The sequence below is a fragment of the Microcebus murinus genome, chromosome 4 (assembly GCF_040939455.1).
Source record: "Microcebus murinus isolate Inina chromosome 4, M.murinus_Inina_mat1.0, whole genome shotgun sequence".
Lineage (NCBI taxonomy): Eukaryota > Metazoa > Chordata > Mammalia > Primates > Cheirogaleidae > Microcebus > Microcebus murinus.
This window is the reverse complement of record NC_134107.1, coordinates 47,703,367-47,720,874: the sequence shown is the minus strand read 5'-3', so window position 1 is coordinate 47,720,874 and position 17,508 is coordinate 47,703,367. Positions and strand designations below refer to the sequence as shown.

Here is a 17,508-nt window from a genome sequence, read left to right as displayed (position 1 = left end):
GTTAATTTATTATTGAACAAAAATACTGTTTTATAAATTTAACATAGCCTAAGTGTACAGTGTTTTTAAAGTCTATAGTCATGTACAGTAATGTCCTAGGGCTAGGCCTTCACATTCACTCATCACTCACTCAGACTCACCCACAGCAACTTCCAGTCCTGCAAGTTCCATTTGTGGTAAGTGCCCCACATAGGTGTACCACTTTTTATCTTTTATTCCTTTTTATACCTGTCTCTTCTATGTTTCGATATATGTTTAGATACACAAATACTCACCATTATGTTACAATGACCTAAAATATTCATGCTGTATAGGTTTGTAGCCTAGGAGCAAGAGGCTATACCACATGGTTTGGGTGTGTAGTAGGCTATACCATCTGGATTTGTGTAAGTACACTCTACAATGTCTGCAGAGTGACTAAATTGCCTAACACATTTCTCAGAACCAATCTCCATCATTAAGTGACACATGACTGTAACTAACATCTACAAATAAATAATTTGTTCGAAATTCCATAATGAATCAAGATTCTCACTTCTTTATAAATTATGATATGATCAGAAACTTTATGAAACTCTCCCAAGGAAATTATACATAAATCATGTTTTTAAAGGTAATAAACATTATTAGACTAAATGTTTTCTTCTCTTCTTTGTTTTAAGCAGTTTAGAAAACTGCAATGAATGATAAGACTTATTTATTAATAGACTATTGTGAAAATGAAACCCTTACCCCAATCGCCATCCCACCAAAAGAAACCAATACCACTTTATCATCCACCTTGGGAAAAGGCATTCTCTACATGGGAAGAACATGCCCCCAGTGAAAGTAAGGATATTTCTACTATAAGCTTAAGCAGTAAGAACTTTATATATTGTACAGAAAGAAGAATGTAGATAGGATTTTTAAAACCTTAAAGGGGGAAAAAGGACAAACTAGATATAACAATTTAACTTTTTAAAACTCATAAACTCATTTGCCATAGGACTTTAGAACCTGAAAGTTCCTTAGATATAATCTATTTTAGCCTCTTCCTTTTAAAGATGAAGATATTAAGGCCAAGAAAGTATAGGTCATTTTACTGAATAAAGAAAACATAATAACTGGGGGCTTTTCCTTCTAAAGAAGACTATATAATACAAGTGTTCTTTGAGGACGTAAAAAAAAATTCACGTCCCCAAATGCAAACTGGAAGCAGCAAGTGTAACAAGGAAACAAGGAAGGGAGTGCAGGTGGGAAGGAGACAAAATGAGCAAAGAGAAAGAGATGACATAACCTCAAAGGATAAAAAATAACTAGGTTATGGCTGGGCTCAGTGGCTCACACCTGTAATCCTAGCACTCTGGAAGGGTAAGGCAGGAGGATCACTGGAGCCCAAGAGTTTAAGGTTGCTGTGAGGCTAACACCACAGCACTCTAGCCTAGGCAACAGAATGAGACTGTCTCAAAAAAAAAAAAAAAAAAAAATTAGGTTATTAACATGGTCTCAATATCTCTAACCCACAAAATATTCACTGATCAGAAAGGGAAGAGAGTAATTTTCAGTGGCTAAGTGATCAGATTTCATATCATCAGTAGTGAGACAAACAGATAATACGTTAATATGTGCCTCTTTAACCACTTCAGTACAAGCGTCGACTACAGTAGATAGCCATGATATGACTTTTCTAATTTTTCATTTATCAAAATAAAATTGTGAACATTTAAAAATAACGTAATGAAAACATATATGTATATGTTACCTATTCTGATTTACAAGTAAAGCTGCCTGTAAAGTAAAACAAGCTTTCAGTGCTTTAAAGCTTTCCTAATCACACAAGAGCAAAACGGATTCGTCGTCAATGCAACAGCACAAACTATCATGCGGACTATGAGTGCCGGCTGTGGGCAAGGTTTCGCGGCCGGTGAGCGCCACGCCCAAGTGGTTAATATGATGCACTAGCAGCAGTCCCCAATCTTTTTGGCACCAGGGACCAGTTTCACGGAAGACAATTTTTCCACAGGTGGGGGTCGGCGGGAGAGGTGGAGCTCAGGCAGTGATGCATCCGCAGGCCGGTTCCTAACAGGCCAGGGGACATTACCAGGCTGTGGCCCAGGGATTGGGGAAGGCAGTACTAGAAGACACAATATCCCTTCTGTGATATTTGCGCCAAAAATACATAATTGTATTCTAATCATAAGAAAACATCAGATAAACCCAAATTATGGATTATTTTACAAATAACCTTAAGACTAAGAAGACATGACAAATAAATGCAACAAGCACTCCTAGATTCAATCTACATTGAATCCTGGACCAGAAAATTTTTTTTTCTTTTGCTATAAAGGACATTAGGGAACAACTGGTAAAATCCAAGTAATATAAGTTAGATAATAGTATTGTAATTTCCTGATTTTAATAACTATAGTAATGTTATACAAAAGACTCTTCTTTTGAAAATAAACAAAAGGTTTAGGGGGAAAAAATGTACAGGATGCCATGGGTGCGCACAGGAGGGGCACCCAGCCCAATCTGGATATTCCCTCAGAAAAGGCTTCCTGGCGATGAAATCTGAGCCACAGCTAGAAAGAAATAATTAATCAGGGCCAGGAGAGGTGGCTCATGCCTATAATCCTAGCACTCTGGGAGGCCGAGGCAGGCGGATTGCTTGAGGTCAGGAGTTCGAAACCAGCCTGAGCAAGAGCAAGACCCAGTCTCTACTATAAATACAAAGAAATTAATTGGCCAACTAAAATATATAGAAAAAATTAGCTGGGCATGGTGGCACACATCTGTAGTCCCAGCTACTCGGGAGGCTGAGACAGCAGGATTGCTTGAGACCAGGAGATTGAGGTTGCTGTGAGCTAGGCTGACGCCATGGCACTCACTCTAGCCTGGGCAACAAAGCTAGACTCTGTCTCAAAAAAAAAAAAAAAAGAATTAATCAGATAAAAGGGCATACTGGGACCCTATAAATATGTATACATGTATTATATATCAATAAAAATTAAAAATAAAATAAAAATGTTTTAAAAAGGCATATTTGGTAAAGGATATAGCTTCCTTCGGAAGAGTGATGGATGTACATTTCACACAGATAGTGACTAAGTTTGATCAGACTGTTTTTCTCCAAACATAAGAGCTTAAATAGACTGCTTACGAGTAGGAATTTCAAATAGATATGGGGCAGGTGAGGCAATGGAATTCTGGAGATGGGAGCCAGTTTGGGGCTGCCCCATGGGGAAGGGCAGTAGCCAGAGCAGCATTTGTAGAAGTGATAAGAAATGGATCACAGGGAGGCAGGAGGAAGGTACACAAAGGGAGGCCAAGGAATGTTTTTAACAAAACTTCACTTCCTATTCAATCCTAGCTCTCCTAATTTCAATTTAAAAGGGAAATGCTACATGAACCTAACCACCTGCTTGCTAAAAGAAAATTTACATAATGACTTGATTAGTAAGGTAGCTTGTTAAATAAACGTTGATTTGGGCAAGGTAGTACAGTGTAGTCGTTAGGATCTTCTTAATCAGAAAATGTGAATTCAAGCCAAATCTCAGTCATTACTAAGGATCAAGCGTCCTCAAACTATGGCCCTCGGGCCACATGCGGGTGTTTTTGTCCCTTTGTATTTTACTTCAAAATAAGATATGTGCAGTGTGCATAGGAATTTGTTCATAGTTTTTTTTTAAACTATAGTCTGGCCCTCCAACGGTCTAAAGGACAATGAACTGGCCCCCTGTTTAAAAAGTCTGAGGACCCCTGCTAGGGATCTTCAGTAACTTATTTAACTTTGGGCTTCATTTTCCACAGCTGTAACACAGAAATAATAATTATAAAGAATTACTTTACAGAAATAAAGTAATTTCTGTGCCTGATGCACAGAAAATGCTCAATATATACTAGTCATTATTAATTCAAAGTGTCCTAATGGGTACCTGTACTCCTAATTTAAAAACAAAACTTGAAAAGAAACCCTTAGTATTATATTCAGTTACTGCATAGGACATGAAAACAAACTGAAGTCCAACCAACTACCTTATTAAAAATACAAACCAATGTTTATCTACAGTTTCTATATAAGCTATATAAACACAATATTATGGCTTTTTATTTTATAATTCTACCAAAACTTATTAGTACAAACTCAACGTTAAAATTAAGAAATTAGAAGATGCCAGTTTCATTATCCAGATACCTACATATCTGGGGGACAACAGCATTAATGTCTGGTGCCCTTTTCAACATTAATCACTTAACTCGTCTCATATAAATATTTCACAACTACAACTTTAACTCTCAACAAAAAGTATACATGCAACAAGGCTTAAATCTGTTACACATAATTCACTTGGGTAAATAGCTATTGATAGGTGTAAAAGGAAAAGTCATTAATTACTAGGATCCATTTTAAGTAATAAAGTACAGAATATTACAAGAAGTTCTGTTTTTAAAAAAAAAAAAAGGAATGTGGGGTATTTTGTGACAGGCCAGTAGGACAGCTGGAACAAAGCTGTTGGAACAACAGCTGTGCACCATGTACTGTTCATCTAAAACCACAAACTACAGTAACCCATGTCAGACAACTTCATTCTACTAATCAGCTCAGCCAATGGCTTCTTCCTGCAACTCTCTGCTACAGAAAAAAAGACACTAAATCCATAGTTTGTAACGATTTGAGAAAGGAGAAAAAATAAGCACAATACTGTGTCTCTACATAAAAAATTAAAAACTGAAAATCACAATCTGATAGTTTAACAGAAAACCAAGTTTTCCACACTGTTTTTTCACGTCTACTAAAATTATGATCATAGAAACTCTCTGGCTTCCTAATGGTAAGGAAATAACCAAGCCTGAAACTTAAGTGAAGTGAGAATCATGAATATGCAACCTTACCATTCCTACTCCATTCTTAGCTTTCAATTGAATGAAAAGTGCTTGTTATAAAACACTGTTGTGGTTACCAGAAATTTTTAACAGTAAATCACTTGATAATAAAAAAGTAGTTCATTTAAACCAAGTTGTTGGCATGGAAATTCCATGCTAATATCTGAATTCATGTAGTCTGCAAGCATCATTAAATTATCAGAGACTTATACCACCGTTTTACATTTTATTTCCATTATTTAATCCAAAACCCCACAAATTCCTCTCTAACCTTAAATTCATTCCTTCCAGCAAGCTCCACGGCCATGTGCACTTGTGCACAAGCATATCACATGCATAAGGCAAATTTCCCTACCTTATTTAGTTGACACATTTTAATTTCAGAGGTAAAAGGGACAAAATTGCAAATTTAATAGTCACATATCTTTTTTACATGATTTCTGAAACTTAAATATTAACTCTATCATGAATCTTCTTTTGCAGTTTGACTATATGCTTACTATTCTCCTCTTTTTCAGCTAACAAATTGCTCACGATTAATCTCAATTTCATGTCATCATTTGACTAAGAACAAAGATCAGGAGAAAATCCACCAGGAAATAAGACAAAAATAATAACTTTTAAGACCTTACTCTGAGACTGTTTTACATTTCCTGAGTCAGAATTTCCAGAGAGAAACTAAAAGAGGACTGACTCCTCCAAAGACTATTTTGGATAAAACTGAATGAATGCTGTAGATCAACTGTTCAAACTTCTAAAATTCAACATTCAAATGCGCATGTGCCACACATAATCCTTTTAATTAAAGAGAAACTCTGAAATCCAAAAATGAAAGCCAGTTTCTTTTCTTCAGTAACTAGCCACTGTGGACCCACAATAGATACAATTCATCTTTCCTAAGGCCTCTTTTTTCCCAACTATTTCCTATGTCCTGTTTAAGACCTAATACTAGCAATTAATAAATATTAACAAATATTTTGTTATGTGCTTTGTTCTATGTAATAAAGGTATTCCTGGTCTATTAATTCTCAAAACCTAAATATGAAGAATAAATGTACAAACAAATACAACTACAGGGCACAGATTCAAGCAAAGCATCCCAGATTTACAAAGTCCTCTACTAAAATACTCATTTATATTCTAGAACTTAGAGGGCTTAAAATAATGTCAAGGTGAATCAGACACAAAATCACTGTCCAGTCCAAAAACCCTCATTTGAGAAAACACATACACATACACACAAAATATCACCTCAGCCTCTTCCACCTGCCTCACTGCAGAAAGCCAGGTTGTGACAGATTTAAAAACGTGAAAACTAGCCCTTTTAACCATCTCTAATTATATAAAACTATAAAACTATACCTCTCAGCCAAAAGCCCAGATTTGACTGAATATCTTAGAGATTTAATAAAATTTAGCATTTGTTGAAATCCTGTTACTGATACTCTCCAAGAAATTGAAGCTCCCCCATATCAACTGACCCTTCAGCATCAAAACAGAATGTAAATCTCAGTACTCCAAGGCATTTCTGACACATGACCAGTTCTTTACTCTCAATGCCAAGAGCAGCTAAGAAAAACAACTCTTCGTGGATAAACAAAAAGAAAAAAATATATGTTCATCCACACAAAGAGAAAACACTCCCCTGGAAAAAGCTGTTTCATTAAACAGTATCAAGCTTTAGAAAAATACCAGTTTTGTAGCCTTAAGAAAAGACAAAAGAACATTGCCATTGTTTAATATCAAACTGAGAAATCAAGGTCATTAAATCTGTTTTGGAGACTAATTACATGAGACATCCAGAAAATTTCATCCATGATGGATAATGCAAATTTGACAAATCTTCCTAGAATGGAGAGGATCTTATCCTTTTCACTGATTAACTTAAAACCATACAGTATAAAGATTACGGAGAATCAATGAACAATTAATAGCTATTTCAGAAGATAGCTGAAAAAATAAATACAAAAATGGTCTGAAGAAAGTCTTCTAAGACCTGAGAATATTTCATCATTTCCCTGGAAAAACTAGTGAACAGAGAAAAATTTCTAGTCACATCCTGATAAATGTTTCCATTTGCAACAATAAGAGAATGCTGCAACCCTGCTACTAGAAAAGTTAATTCTGCAGAATAGAAACTTGAGAACAGTCAGAAAAAGACAGATAAAGCAGCACTTCCACTGTTTTAATACAAAAATACTGGGACCCAATAATTTTATACCCAGCAAAATCATCATTTATCATGCAAAAGTAAATACAATCTTAGATATCTTTTCAGTAAAAAAATACTTAAAAGTGTTCTTTAAATTACAATTCATTTCTCCATCTGAAAATGGGAAAAAGGAAAAAAGTCATAATTCAAAATAAAAACTAGCGGTACAACATGGTGACTACAGTTAGTAACAACATATTATATTCTTGAATAATGCTAACAGTGGATGTTAAGTATTCTCAACACAAAATAACTATGTGACATAATGCATATATTAGTTATAATCATTTCACAATGTGTATATAATTCAAAATGTCATGTTGTACATGATAAATACATAGTTTCACCTGTCAACTTAAGAATAAAATTTTTAAAATAATAAAAAATTAAAACTAGCTGTTGATAAGGATTGCTTATAAGCACCGAAACCAGGTAGAATGATAGAAATGGCAAATAAAGGAATAACCCTCAATGACACTAACTATTATAACAAAATAGAACACAAAAGACAAAACAAAAAACTTTCAAAAATACTGCTCACACCGTTCGGTTATTTTAAATAAGGACAATAGATTTACAAAAAGGGTGGGCAAAAATAGAGCAAACAAAACTGCTAAACTCCCCATGTTCTGTAACTGGCATTAAAACATTATTATTCTGATTACCTAATTAGGTATGTTTAATGTAAATAATTTTAAGGTAAATCCCGATAGAAAAGAGAATTTACTTTCCAAAAACCACCACAGAATACAGAAAAAAACAAAATACAGCTACATAGCAAAATACATACTTGTTTCAAAAGGAGAAAGTTATTATGCTTAAGATTTGAGTTCATGGCCAAAAGCTGTACTGGCCTAAGCTACATTTATCAACCTTTCTCCCCCAAGACATCTGGCTCTAAAATTAAGAAGAGATTTTCTTTGTAAATGGAAAGTTGGTCCCTTTTATGCCTCTATATGGTTCCTTTAGGCTTAATTTCATTCAATGCCAAGCTAAGGTGATTACAAAGACCAGTCTTATTAGCATTACTGAGTAAAACAAACTCTACTAATTATCACTACCTAAAACAATGTCAAAGATGTTAACTTGGATCACATGGGCACATGGTGTTAGCCAGGTTTCTCCCTATAAAGTTATTATCTCCTCTTAATAATTAATAAATATGTTAACATCCAGCTACTCTGTTTCACCCACTAGTTTTAACATTCATTTATGATTCTAAGTTAAATCAATGGTTATGAGTGCCAAAAGATGATTTTCTAATTCTATCCTTTTGTGTTCATTCATTCATTAGTATCAGAATTCCACATTAAGAACTTTTCCCCATGCAAGAACTGATACGTAATGTAAGCTGGGGTTGGGAGGGGGCTTCTCCCTAATCATTTATTTATCTATCCTAGATCCTCACTTTATTTATGGGCAATTATTGTCTTATTTCAATGATCTGTCCCAGAGTTAGCCAATGGGAGTTGTTCCAGGTGGGTCCCTGTGTCTCTTTGACATATCCCCAATATTTTGGTTTTTGAGTACTTCCTTATTTTCTGACACCATGAGATGGCCCAAACTCATCTTGTATTTTTTCCTGCCCCCATGTGGAATCAGCCATTTCTCTAAGGTTCCTTCTAGTAAAAAATGGTATTTAGGGAGTCCACTTGCTCAAGGCTTCTTGGGCGTGGCTCTGGGTAAAAAAGAAAAAAAAAGAAAAAAGGAGGGTGGGGGAGAAGCAGTATTTAGAAACCTAGATCTGAAACTAAGTAATCTTGTTGCCAGGTGATCTCATTGCTAATGGGGTGTCAATTGGCGCTTTCAGCAGACAGAACTGGAAAAAAGATATATAGATGTATGCATGTGTATCTATACACATCTATTTCTAGGTCTATATACTTTTAAAGCCATGAGTTTATATCAGTATCTTCAATTCCACTCAAACATCAGAGTTCATTCTAACATTTGCCTTTTCTACATTTATAACTCCCTTTTCCAACAGTGAGAAACTAGCTCCCATTTTCCACAATATGTTTATTTGCTTAATTCTAATATAGAAAACTGCTTCAAAATTGCAAACCCATGCCTCTGTGACAAAAACAAGAAACAAAACAAAAAAAACTCTACTAGTAACTAGCATTCAATGTTTATTTTGAGTTCTTTTTGTCTTTATCCTGAGAGCACAGTCCAAATAGTGGGTTCAAAAGTTACCTAAAGCAGATTCAGTGTAGTTTTGTTTTTCATTTGAAATAAGGTTTAGTTCATTTGTTTCTGTTTGTATTCCACTTAAAGGTGGAGGTGGGTTTTTTCCTTTACCACTTGGTTTTATTGGTGTGTTTGCTGTTTATATACTCAGTGTGTGAAACATTAACATAGCTCCAAAAATCAGAAAGGTATCCTCAGAAGGGTCACTGCCCCCATTCCCTCTACCCCTTCCACCTTATTCCTACCCAGCCTCTCTAGGTAATCAAGCTCATCAATCTATTTTTCATGTATTATTTTTGTCCCAGGGAGCAAATACATATATATTTTCTATTTCTCCTTCTTCCTTATGAAAACATAGATACTTTTGTGGAAGATGCAATAGATACATCTGCATTTTACTTTTTTCACATAACAATATATCCTACAAAGCACTCCCCATCAGTTCTTCAAGCCCTTTCTTGCTCTTTTTAACAGCTGCATAATGCACCATTGAGTTCCTTTTGTGTAGGTTGCTTCTAATTGTTATAATTACAAACAATGTTGCAACCTTGTGCATGTGTATTTTCATACTGTTGGAAGTGTACCTTCAGGGTAAATTCCTAGATTTGGGATTGTTCAGTCAAAAGGTAAGTACAAAGATAGTAAAATCAACATCCATGGTATGTCTCCTAATATTAACATACCGCACTAAGAACACATCATTTCAGTGTTACTCTTGCTGTCAGCCCCCGCCAAAATTGCATAACATGAATCTAATCATAAAGAAACATCAAACTCTAATTGAGGGAACTCTACAAATAACTAGTTTGTGCTCTTTAACAATGTCTATATTGGCCGGGGGCAGTGGCTCACACCTGTAATCCTAGCACTCTGGGAGGCCGACGCCAGCGAATCCTTTGAGCTCAGGAGTTCAAGACCAGCCTGAGCAAGAGCCAGACCCTGTCTCTACTATAAATAGAAAAAATGAGCTGGGCATGGTGGTGCATGCCTGTAGTCCCAGCTACTCGGGAGGCTGAGGCAGAAGGATCACTTGAGCCCAGGAGTTTGAGGTTGCTGTGAGCTAGGCTGACAGCCACGGCACTCTAGCAGGGGCAACAGAGTGAGACTCTTCACTAAAAAAAAAAAAAAAGTCTATGTCATAAAATACAGAGACTAAAGAACTGTTCCAAAGACATGAAAATAATGAATTGTATAATGTGAGATTTTTACCTGCTTAGGGCATTATTGGGACAACTGGCAAAATCCAAAAAAGTTCTACAGATCAGACAATAGTAATATATCAATGTTAATTTCTAGGTTTGGTTATTACACTATGTTTATGTAACAACCTTGTTTTTAGGAAATAAAGAGGTATTCAAGGATGGAGGAGCATTATGTCTTCAATTTACACTCAAATGATTTAAAACTGCACAGATATTGGCGAGAATAAATATGATAAAATGTTAGCATTTGGGAAATCTGGATAAAGTTTTTAAAAAAGCAACATCAGATGTCACTTTGACACTTATAGTCACATTTCTAGTGCTGAACATTTACTTACATGTATAATGAGCTTTCTCCTAAAAAAAAATCATATGAGTTGACAGTAAAGTAGATGGCAATACTAAACTACTAATATATACCAACAATAAATTGGCTATAATGTTTTTAAGTTATGATTTAATGCTATGTAATACAGAAATCACATGGCTTTTATAAAACATTAAAAATAAAACAATTTACAAAACTTCAAGGAACTCAGTCTAATTATGTCCCCAGTAACACCATTTAGGACAATCTTTGCATCTATGAGACACATTTTCCTTTGCAAAACAGAAATAAATCAAAGGCCTTAGTTTAAACTAAGTTTCAATCCCAAACACATTCAGCAGCTCTACTCAAAGTAATTCAAGATCAAAGTCTTTCAGGAAGATTCAATGACTATTAAAACTCCACACTTCCTACAGGCAGAGTGAAAATCTTTTTACTCATTATCACTTTTCCCGGAAAGAAAGGCACAGTAGACTATCCTAAAGATCATTTTTCCCCAGCACCCCAAAAAAGGAATAAATATTCACATGGTATCACAAAATCTGCTTCAATTTGAGACCAATCTTAATTTGAAAAAGAAACCTTGAAAAAAGTTAAAAAGCAATACTACTTTAATAAAGTCTTTTTCTCATCCTTCCCCCAATTTAAGTTACTACTTTATTTTCTTAACTGAATTAAACAAACTATTTTCATTTCAAAGCTTCAGAAAGACCATGACCTTTCAGCAACACAGATGAACTAAAATCCCATCCCAATAAGTAGCAGCCTGCCATCTACCAAGGGAAAACAGCATTCTTGACATATACAACAGAAGTGTCCCCATTAAACTCCTACAACTTCCCCATGCCCAAACAGACAGACACAGAGAGAGAGAGAGAGAGCAGACAGACACAGAGAGAGAGGGGGGGGGGAGATAATAGAACAAAGAAAAAGGACTTTAAGTCAAGAAAACCCAGGTTAGAATTTCCTCCTGTTTCTCCAATGACAAAGGCAGTCATCCTCTATAAGAAAATGATCTTCCCCAAGTGTCTCAAAATTTTATCTAGGAATTGCCTGTAAGACCGTTTCAACTGTTACTCAAACAAGTAAATCTCTACTACATACCACCTTTGGGATATAAGACACCTTAGGTGTCTTATTTTTCAGTGCTAACAATTCATTTGTAAGTTAATGTGAAACAATAATCAATGCTAACAAGTCATTTGTAAATTAATGTAAAACAATAATTTGCACACTGAAAATAAGTCTAAACATTACAGTTTAAGTAACTCCTAATTAAAGGAAGCGTCTTCAAGATGTACCAACGAAACAGCATTCAGGAATTTAAACTCACAACCTTCACAAGTGGATCAATTAACTATTAACACAAATTTCTTGCAATCTCTTCTCAGATCTCTGTCCCAGGAAAAAGCATTAAGCAAAAGACAAACTCTAGGTAAAAAGCATCAGGTCCAGGCTAATTAACAGATTTTAAGACTGACTAAAATTCAAGATGTGAGAAATCGGCTATCCCCTACCTAGCTCAAAATCTAACAAACCACTGAATAGAAAGTTAAGATGCTAAAAAAATAGAAACTGGCAATTTTCTCTTTAAATTTGTAAAACATGTATGTCTTCTCAGAGACGCAAAGCATACCCAAAAACCCAATGATTACTCCATTATTTCTTAAAATCAACTCTGAACTGATAAGAAGTTTCCCAGTTCAAAATGTAACCAACATTCATCCCCTAAATACCACACAGAAGTGAGGTGGGGAGTATGGGTAATAGAGAGTGGTGAAGATTTAAAATAAGTGAACAGATTATATGTCAAGAAAAAAAGGAATAAATTACAAATTTTGTTTTGGAGGAACACCGAGATACAGAAGAAACAGCAGCAAATAAAACCAGATAGCAATCATTATTTACTTACTCTGTAGATGGCATCATATTGAATGATTTGCATGCATTATTTTTTTACTCCAAAAACCCTTAAGGATGCTATTATTCTTTTCCGTTCTCAGATGGAGAAATGGAGGCTTAGAGAATCTAAGACATTTGAACAAAGACACACAGCTAGTTAAAGAAATAAGAAAGAATCCAAGCATTTCAAAGGTGCAGAGATCTGTTCAACCAACCCCAATACATGTAGAAACTGAAGCCATGAAAAGATTAAGAGAGATTAACAGACTATCCAGAGTCGCCTAAGTAGGGAGACCTAGCCCCCCAGGTATCCAAATGTCTCCCCCACCCCATTCACTTGTACAAAGTTAAAATCATTTCCTAATTAGAGTTTACTCATCATTTAGGTGTTCTATTTACCAATAGAACTTTACATATTTTTTTAAAAAACTATAAGCAACAGAAACAAGGAGATCATGCATTCTTAACAACATAATATTTCACATTATCATTGATTTTTATGACCTGTTATAATTTTAAAGAGGAAAAGGTACTCAACTTCTGACCTTAATTACCTAACTTTGCAAGTCTTCACATGTAGAGAAGGTAACAACTAAATCTAAGGTCAAAGAAAGGACTAAAGGCATTGTTTTTAAATTCTCCATTTCCAAATTTGTTTATATTTCTTCTGCTCAAGATTACATAACAGAAAAATATATACTGAAAAGTGTAAAAACTGTGATATTTCAGGAGCCTCAAAAAATAAATAAACCCATTTTGTGCCACCCTAATCTCCTACGAAGAGAACTGACTTCTGCTTATTAAAATGATTACTCTGCTGTCTCCTCTCTCACCAATTACTACGCCCAACAATCACAATGGAATGAATTTTAACTTCCCAGGAGTGGGACAATAAATAGCAACTCTATTAAGTGTAGATGATAAACAGTTACTTTAGCTCCATGAACTAAAAGTAATGTAATAATGTATGCAACTTTATTATGTATTGTACTAGACACTGTTCTACACCTTTTACATTAACTCACTTAATTTTCACAGCTGTATATAGTACACTAGATTAATATTTCCCCAGCTTACAGATGGAGGAAACCGATGGACAGAGAATTTAAGTAACTTGCCTAAGATTACATACTCAGCAAACAGCAGAACTCAGACTTCATCCAAGTTCCTGCCTCTCCAGAAAGTCTCCTCAACTTCAGAGCCTATGTTCCTCCCTTTCATTGGCCCCAAGTCACCTGTCAATTCCACTTTCCCCCTTGCCTGCCTCCTCTCTGCGAGCTACAAAGACTCCCCTATACTCACTTATGACATTTCTATTCTCCCCACCCACCAAGCCTTCATAGGGCTTTTGTCAATCCTCACACTGACTTTTCCAAATCTGAATTCCCTTTTAAGCATGCTACAGAGCAGTACACACACATACTGATAATAGCTACCATTAACTGGGCACATACTAGTTGCTAGATACGATGCTACGATCTTTCTCATAACCTAAAAGTTATAAAGAATATATAAGACCCATTTTCTTGATGAGACAATTAAGGCTCAGAGGGGCTGAATACTTTGGCAATGTTCTCACAGCCAATAAATGACAGAACAAAAGGCACATATGCTCAACCTATACGACTCAAACCTCATTATATATACATCTTTCTCAAGAATACCTGCTTCCTTTACTTCTTTGATATCATCTAAAGCATCTAGGTACTATACCACTTGTAAGGGAGATATTTCTTTAGCAAATGAATTCTAGAAAATCATCAGAAGATAGCAATTACTGTTATAATGGCTTCTAATACTATCTCTCAAAAACAAAAAGTTCTAGGACCTTAGTTAAATAATTAACTTATGGATGCAAAATACATTCTCAGATGGCCCCTCCCTCAAAAAACCTTAAATATTTGTGGTTTAAAGCTTTTAGGTGACAATATGAATACTGGAACGCAGGACTGTTCACCCACTAATTCAACCACCCCAACCCCTCACACTAACCATCAGACTAATCCCAAAAGAAAGGGTTAGCTATCAATTGTTTCACTTTGCTATCAGTTAAAGTCTCCCCACCTTAGGGAAATAACAAGATGACAAGCCTCTCCCATGCTACAGCCTGGGTAAACTTAAACCAATCTCACCTCTGACGATTTTTTTTTAACCCAGTAACGAGCACACTGTAAATTCTCATAACATAAATATACTCTCTTCCTGGATACAAAGGTTTCAGCAGTTTTTAATGCCATGTAATAGTACAGCAGCAATTACTGCTCATTTACTCAATGTGAAAGGTTGACAATTACATATGCTACAATACTCCGTATTTTAAAGTCACTATAAACCTTAAGTGATATGAAATAAAGCTATTCAAGTATCCCAATTAATGACAAATGGATGAAACGGAAGCCAGAATATTTCACCAACAGCCCTCTTGATATAGTAAAAATATCTTTGTTAACCTGTTCTAACGGGGCACCTTCGTTCTCTTCCAGCATGTGCCACACCTTCTAGGTTGACAAAAGCAGAGAGACATCAGTGCTTTCTTTTTAAAAATCCCCCAAAAATATCACTCAAACGTGTCATCAAGAGCAAATTCTAAGAATGAAGAATTCCACCTCCTTTTTCTTCTTTACCACAACCCCTGACTTTCCGCCAGCAGCAACCAGAGAGGGCTGGGGGTGGGGGAGAGGGTGGCTAGAATACAGAGCGCACGGCTCGGCTCGGTCACCGGCCGGGCTGGCCCATCCCAAACTTCACCTTGGCACGGCCAGAGGCAGGAAGGCACCAGGAATTCCTAGGAAATGGTCTCACCCCTACGAGGGAACATTTTTAACTTCCTCGAAGCCACCATTTCCCTGGGGCATTATCACACACTCTCACCCGGACACACTACCTCAGAGACCGCTCAGAAGAAAAGCACGCACACACACAAAGACAGGCACCCCGCGCGGAGCGGGCAGCCCCGGCCCGGCGGCGCGAGGAGCCGCGGCGAGGCGCCCCGATCGCACGACGGCGGCCGCGGGCAGAGCGCGCGGGGCTGCGGCCGGCGGGCAGGAAGCCCGGCTCCGCCGCGCCGCCTCTCCGGAGGGCTCCGGCCTCGGCCAGAGCGATAAGGTGGATCGGCGCTCCCACCCGGCCAGCTCCGCCCTCCCGGCCGCATTCCTGAGAAGCCCGACTCCCGGGGCGCCGCGCAGGCAGGAGCGCAGAGTCGGCCCCGCGCCCGCCCGCCGCCCCTTCCCCGGCCCCGGCCCGCGCGGCGCCTTCGGGGCGGGGTCGCGGCGGCCGCCCGCCACAGGTAGCGCGAGCCCCCGCCCGCCCGCCCGCCGCCCGGCAGGCCGCTCCAGGCACCTGGATGAACTGGATGGTGAGCGCCGACTTGCCCACGCCGCCCCCGCCGACCACCACGAGCCGGTACTTCTCCTGGCCGGAGCCGTCCCGCCAGCCGGCCGCGGCCATGGGGACGTCGCCGAGCCCAGCCCGGCCCGCCGAGCCGCCGCCGCCCGCCCTAGGCCCGGCTCCGGGGACGTGTGCGGTCGGCGGACTGCGGGCGGGCGGCCGGGCGGGGGTCCCGGGCGCCGGGGGCTGCCGGGAGGGCCGGTCCGCGCGACGGCGCGGCGCCGGGGGCTGGCAGGGTCCCGCCCGAGGCAGGGAGGAGCGGGTGACCGCGGCGGCCAGGGGCGGCAGCGGCCGGGGGCGCGCTCCTCTACGCGGCTCCGCAGCGCCTGCCGAACGCAGCCTCCAGCGCCGCTACAAATGGCCGTCTGGGGCCGGGCTGCCGGGCGGCTGCTGCATATGCATGAGGGGGCGGGGCGGCGGGCGGGGCCGCGCGCCGGGGCTGCGGTTCGCGAGCTGACCCCGGCTTCCGAGCCCCGCAGACGTGCCGCCGACCCCTGCCCGCGAGCGCGTGCGTGGGAGAGTGTGGGTGTCGAGTGCGAGTGGGAAGGAGACAGCAAGACAGCGTGTGGCCGTAGCTGTGTATGTCAGGGATTGCGTGGAAGAAACATACAGTATGTGACGGCGTGTGTGAAAAATAGAGCTGTTGGCATATTAACTCAATTTGCAGGAGAGTAAATATCCTGTTTTTAAGAGTACAGATGGTGACCATACTTGTGTGAAAAGCAGTATGTGACAGTGATTGAGGAACAGAAGTGTGTCACAGTAATTGAGTGTGTGATGGGCAAGGGGTGGTGACAGTCCCGGAGGAATGGGACAATGCCTGAGCGTGGGGAATAAGTCACAGTGATTGAGCTTGCATGGGCAAGAGGGGATGTGACAGATTCTGTATGTGTCAGTATTGCATATGAGGAGTGGGAGTGGGAGAGATTCGTTTGCACTTATAGCGCATAACAGGCACTGTGCTTAATGCTAGATGTGCTTTCGTGCACAAATTGCTCCCTGCCCCCAGGGAACTTAGAGTCCAATGAAGGAGACAGGCTGGACAACAGGAGAATTGTGACATTATGATAAGGGCTATAGGTGTGTCCAATAGAGAAGTATCACCCAAGAGTCAGGGAAGTCTTCCTAAAAGCCCTGAAGAACAAATAATATAGACAGATGAATAATTGGAAGAAAGGTTTTCCAGAGAAAGAAACTGACATATGCAAAAGTCAGAGCTGAGGAGGAAAGAATTGTGTCACATGATTTTGAGTGAGTTGGGGGAGTTTATATGCCAGTGATTGCGAATAAAAGGTGATTATCTGTGTGTACGGCAGTTCGATCAAATGTAGCAGGCATCACAGCTCAATGTAGGATGGGAGAAACAAAGTAAGAAGTTTGACTACCATAAGACTGCCATGCTAGAGAGGCCACATGTAGGCATG

General features: G+C 38.9%; 1 protein-coding gene across 1 annotated transcript in view; it reads right to left on the bottom strand.

Moving 5' to 3' along the window:
- RRAS2 (RAS related 2) overlaps nucleotides 1–16,451 on the bottom strand; it is an 87,377-nt gene extending 70,926 nt beyond the window's left edge. The window contains exon 1 of the mRNA XM_012780724.3: nucleotides 16,037–16,451. Coding sequence (XP_012636178.2) covers nucleotides 16,037–16,144 — 108 coding nt within the window. The 5' untranslated portion in view covers nucleotides 16,145–16,451. The remainder of the gene's footprint in view (nucleotides 1–16,036) is intronic.
- Between the last annotated feature and the right edge of the window lie 1,057 nt (nucleotides 16,452–17,508).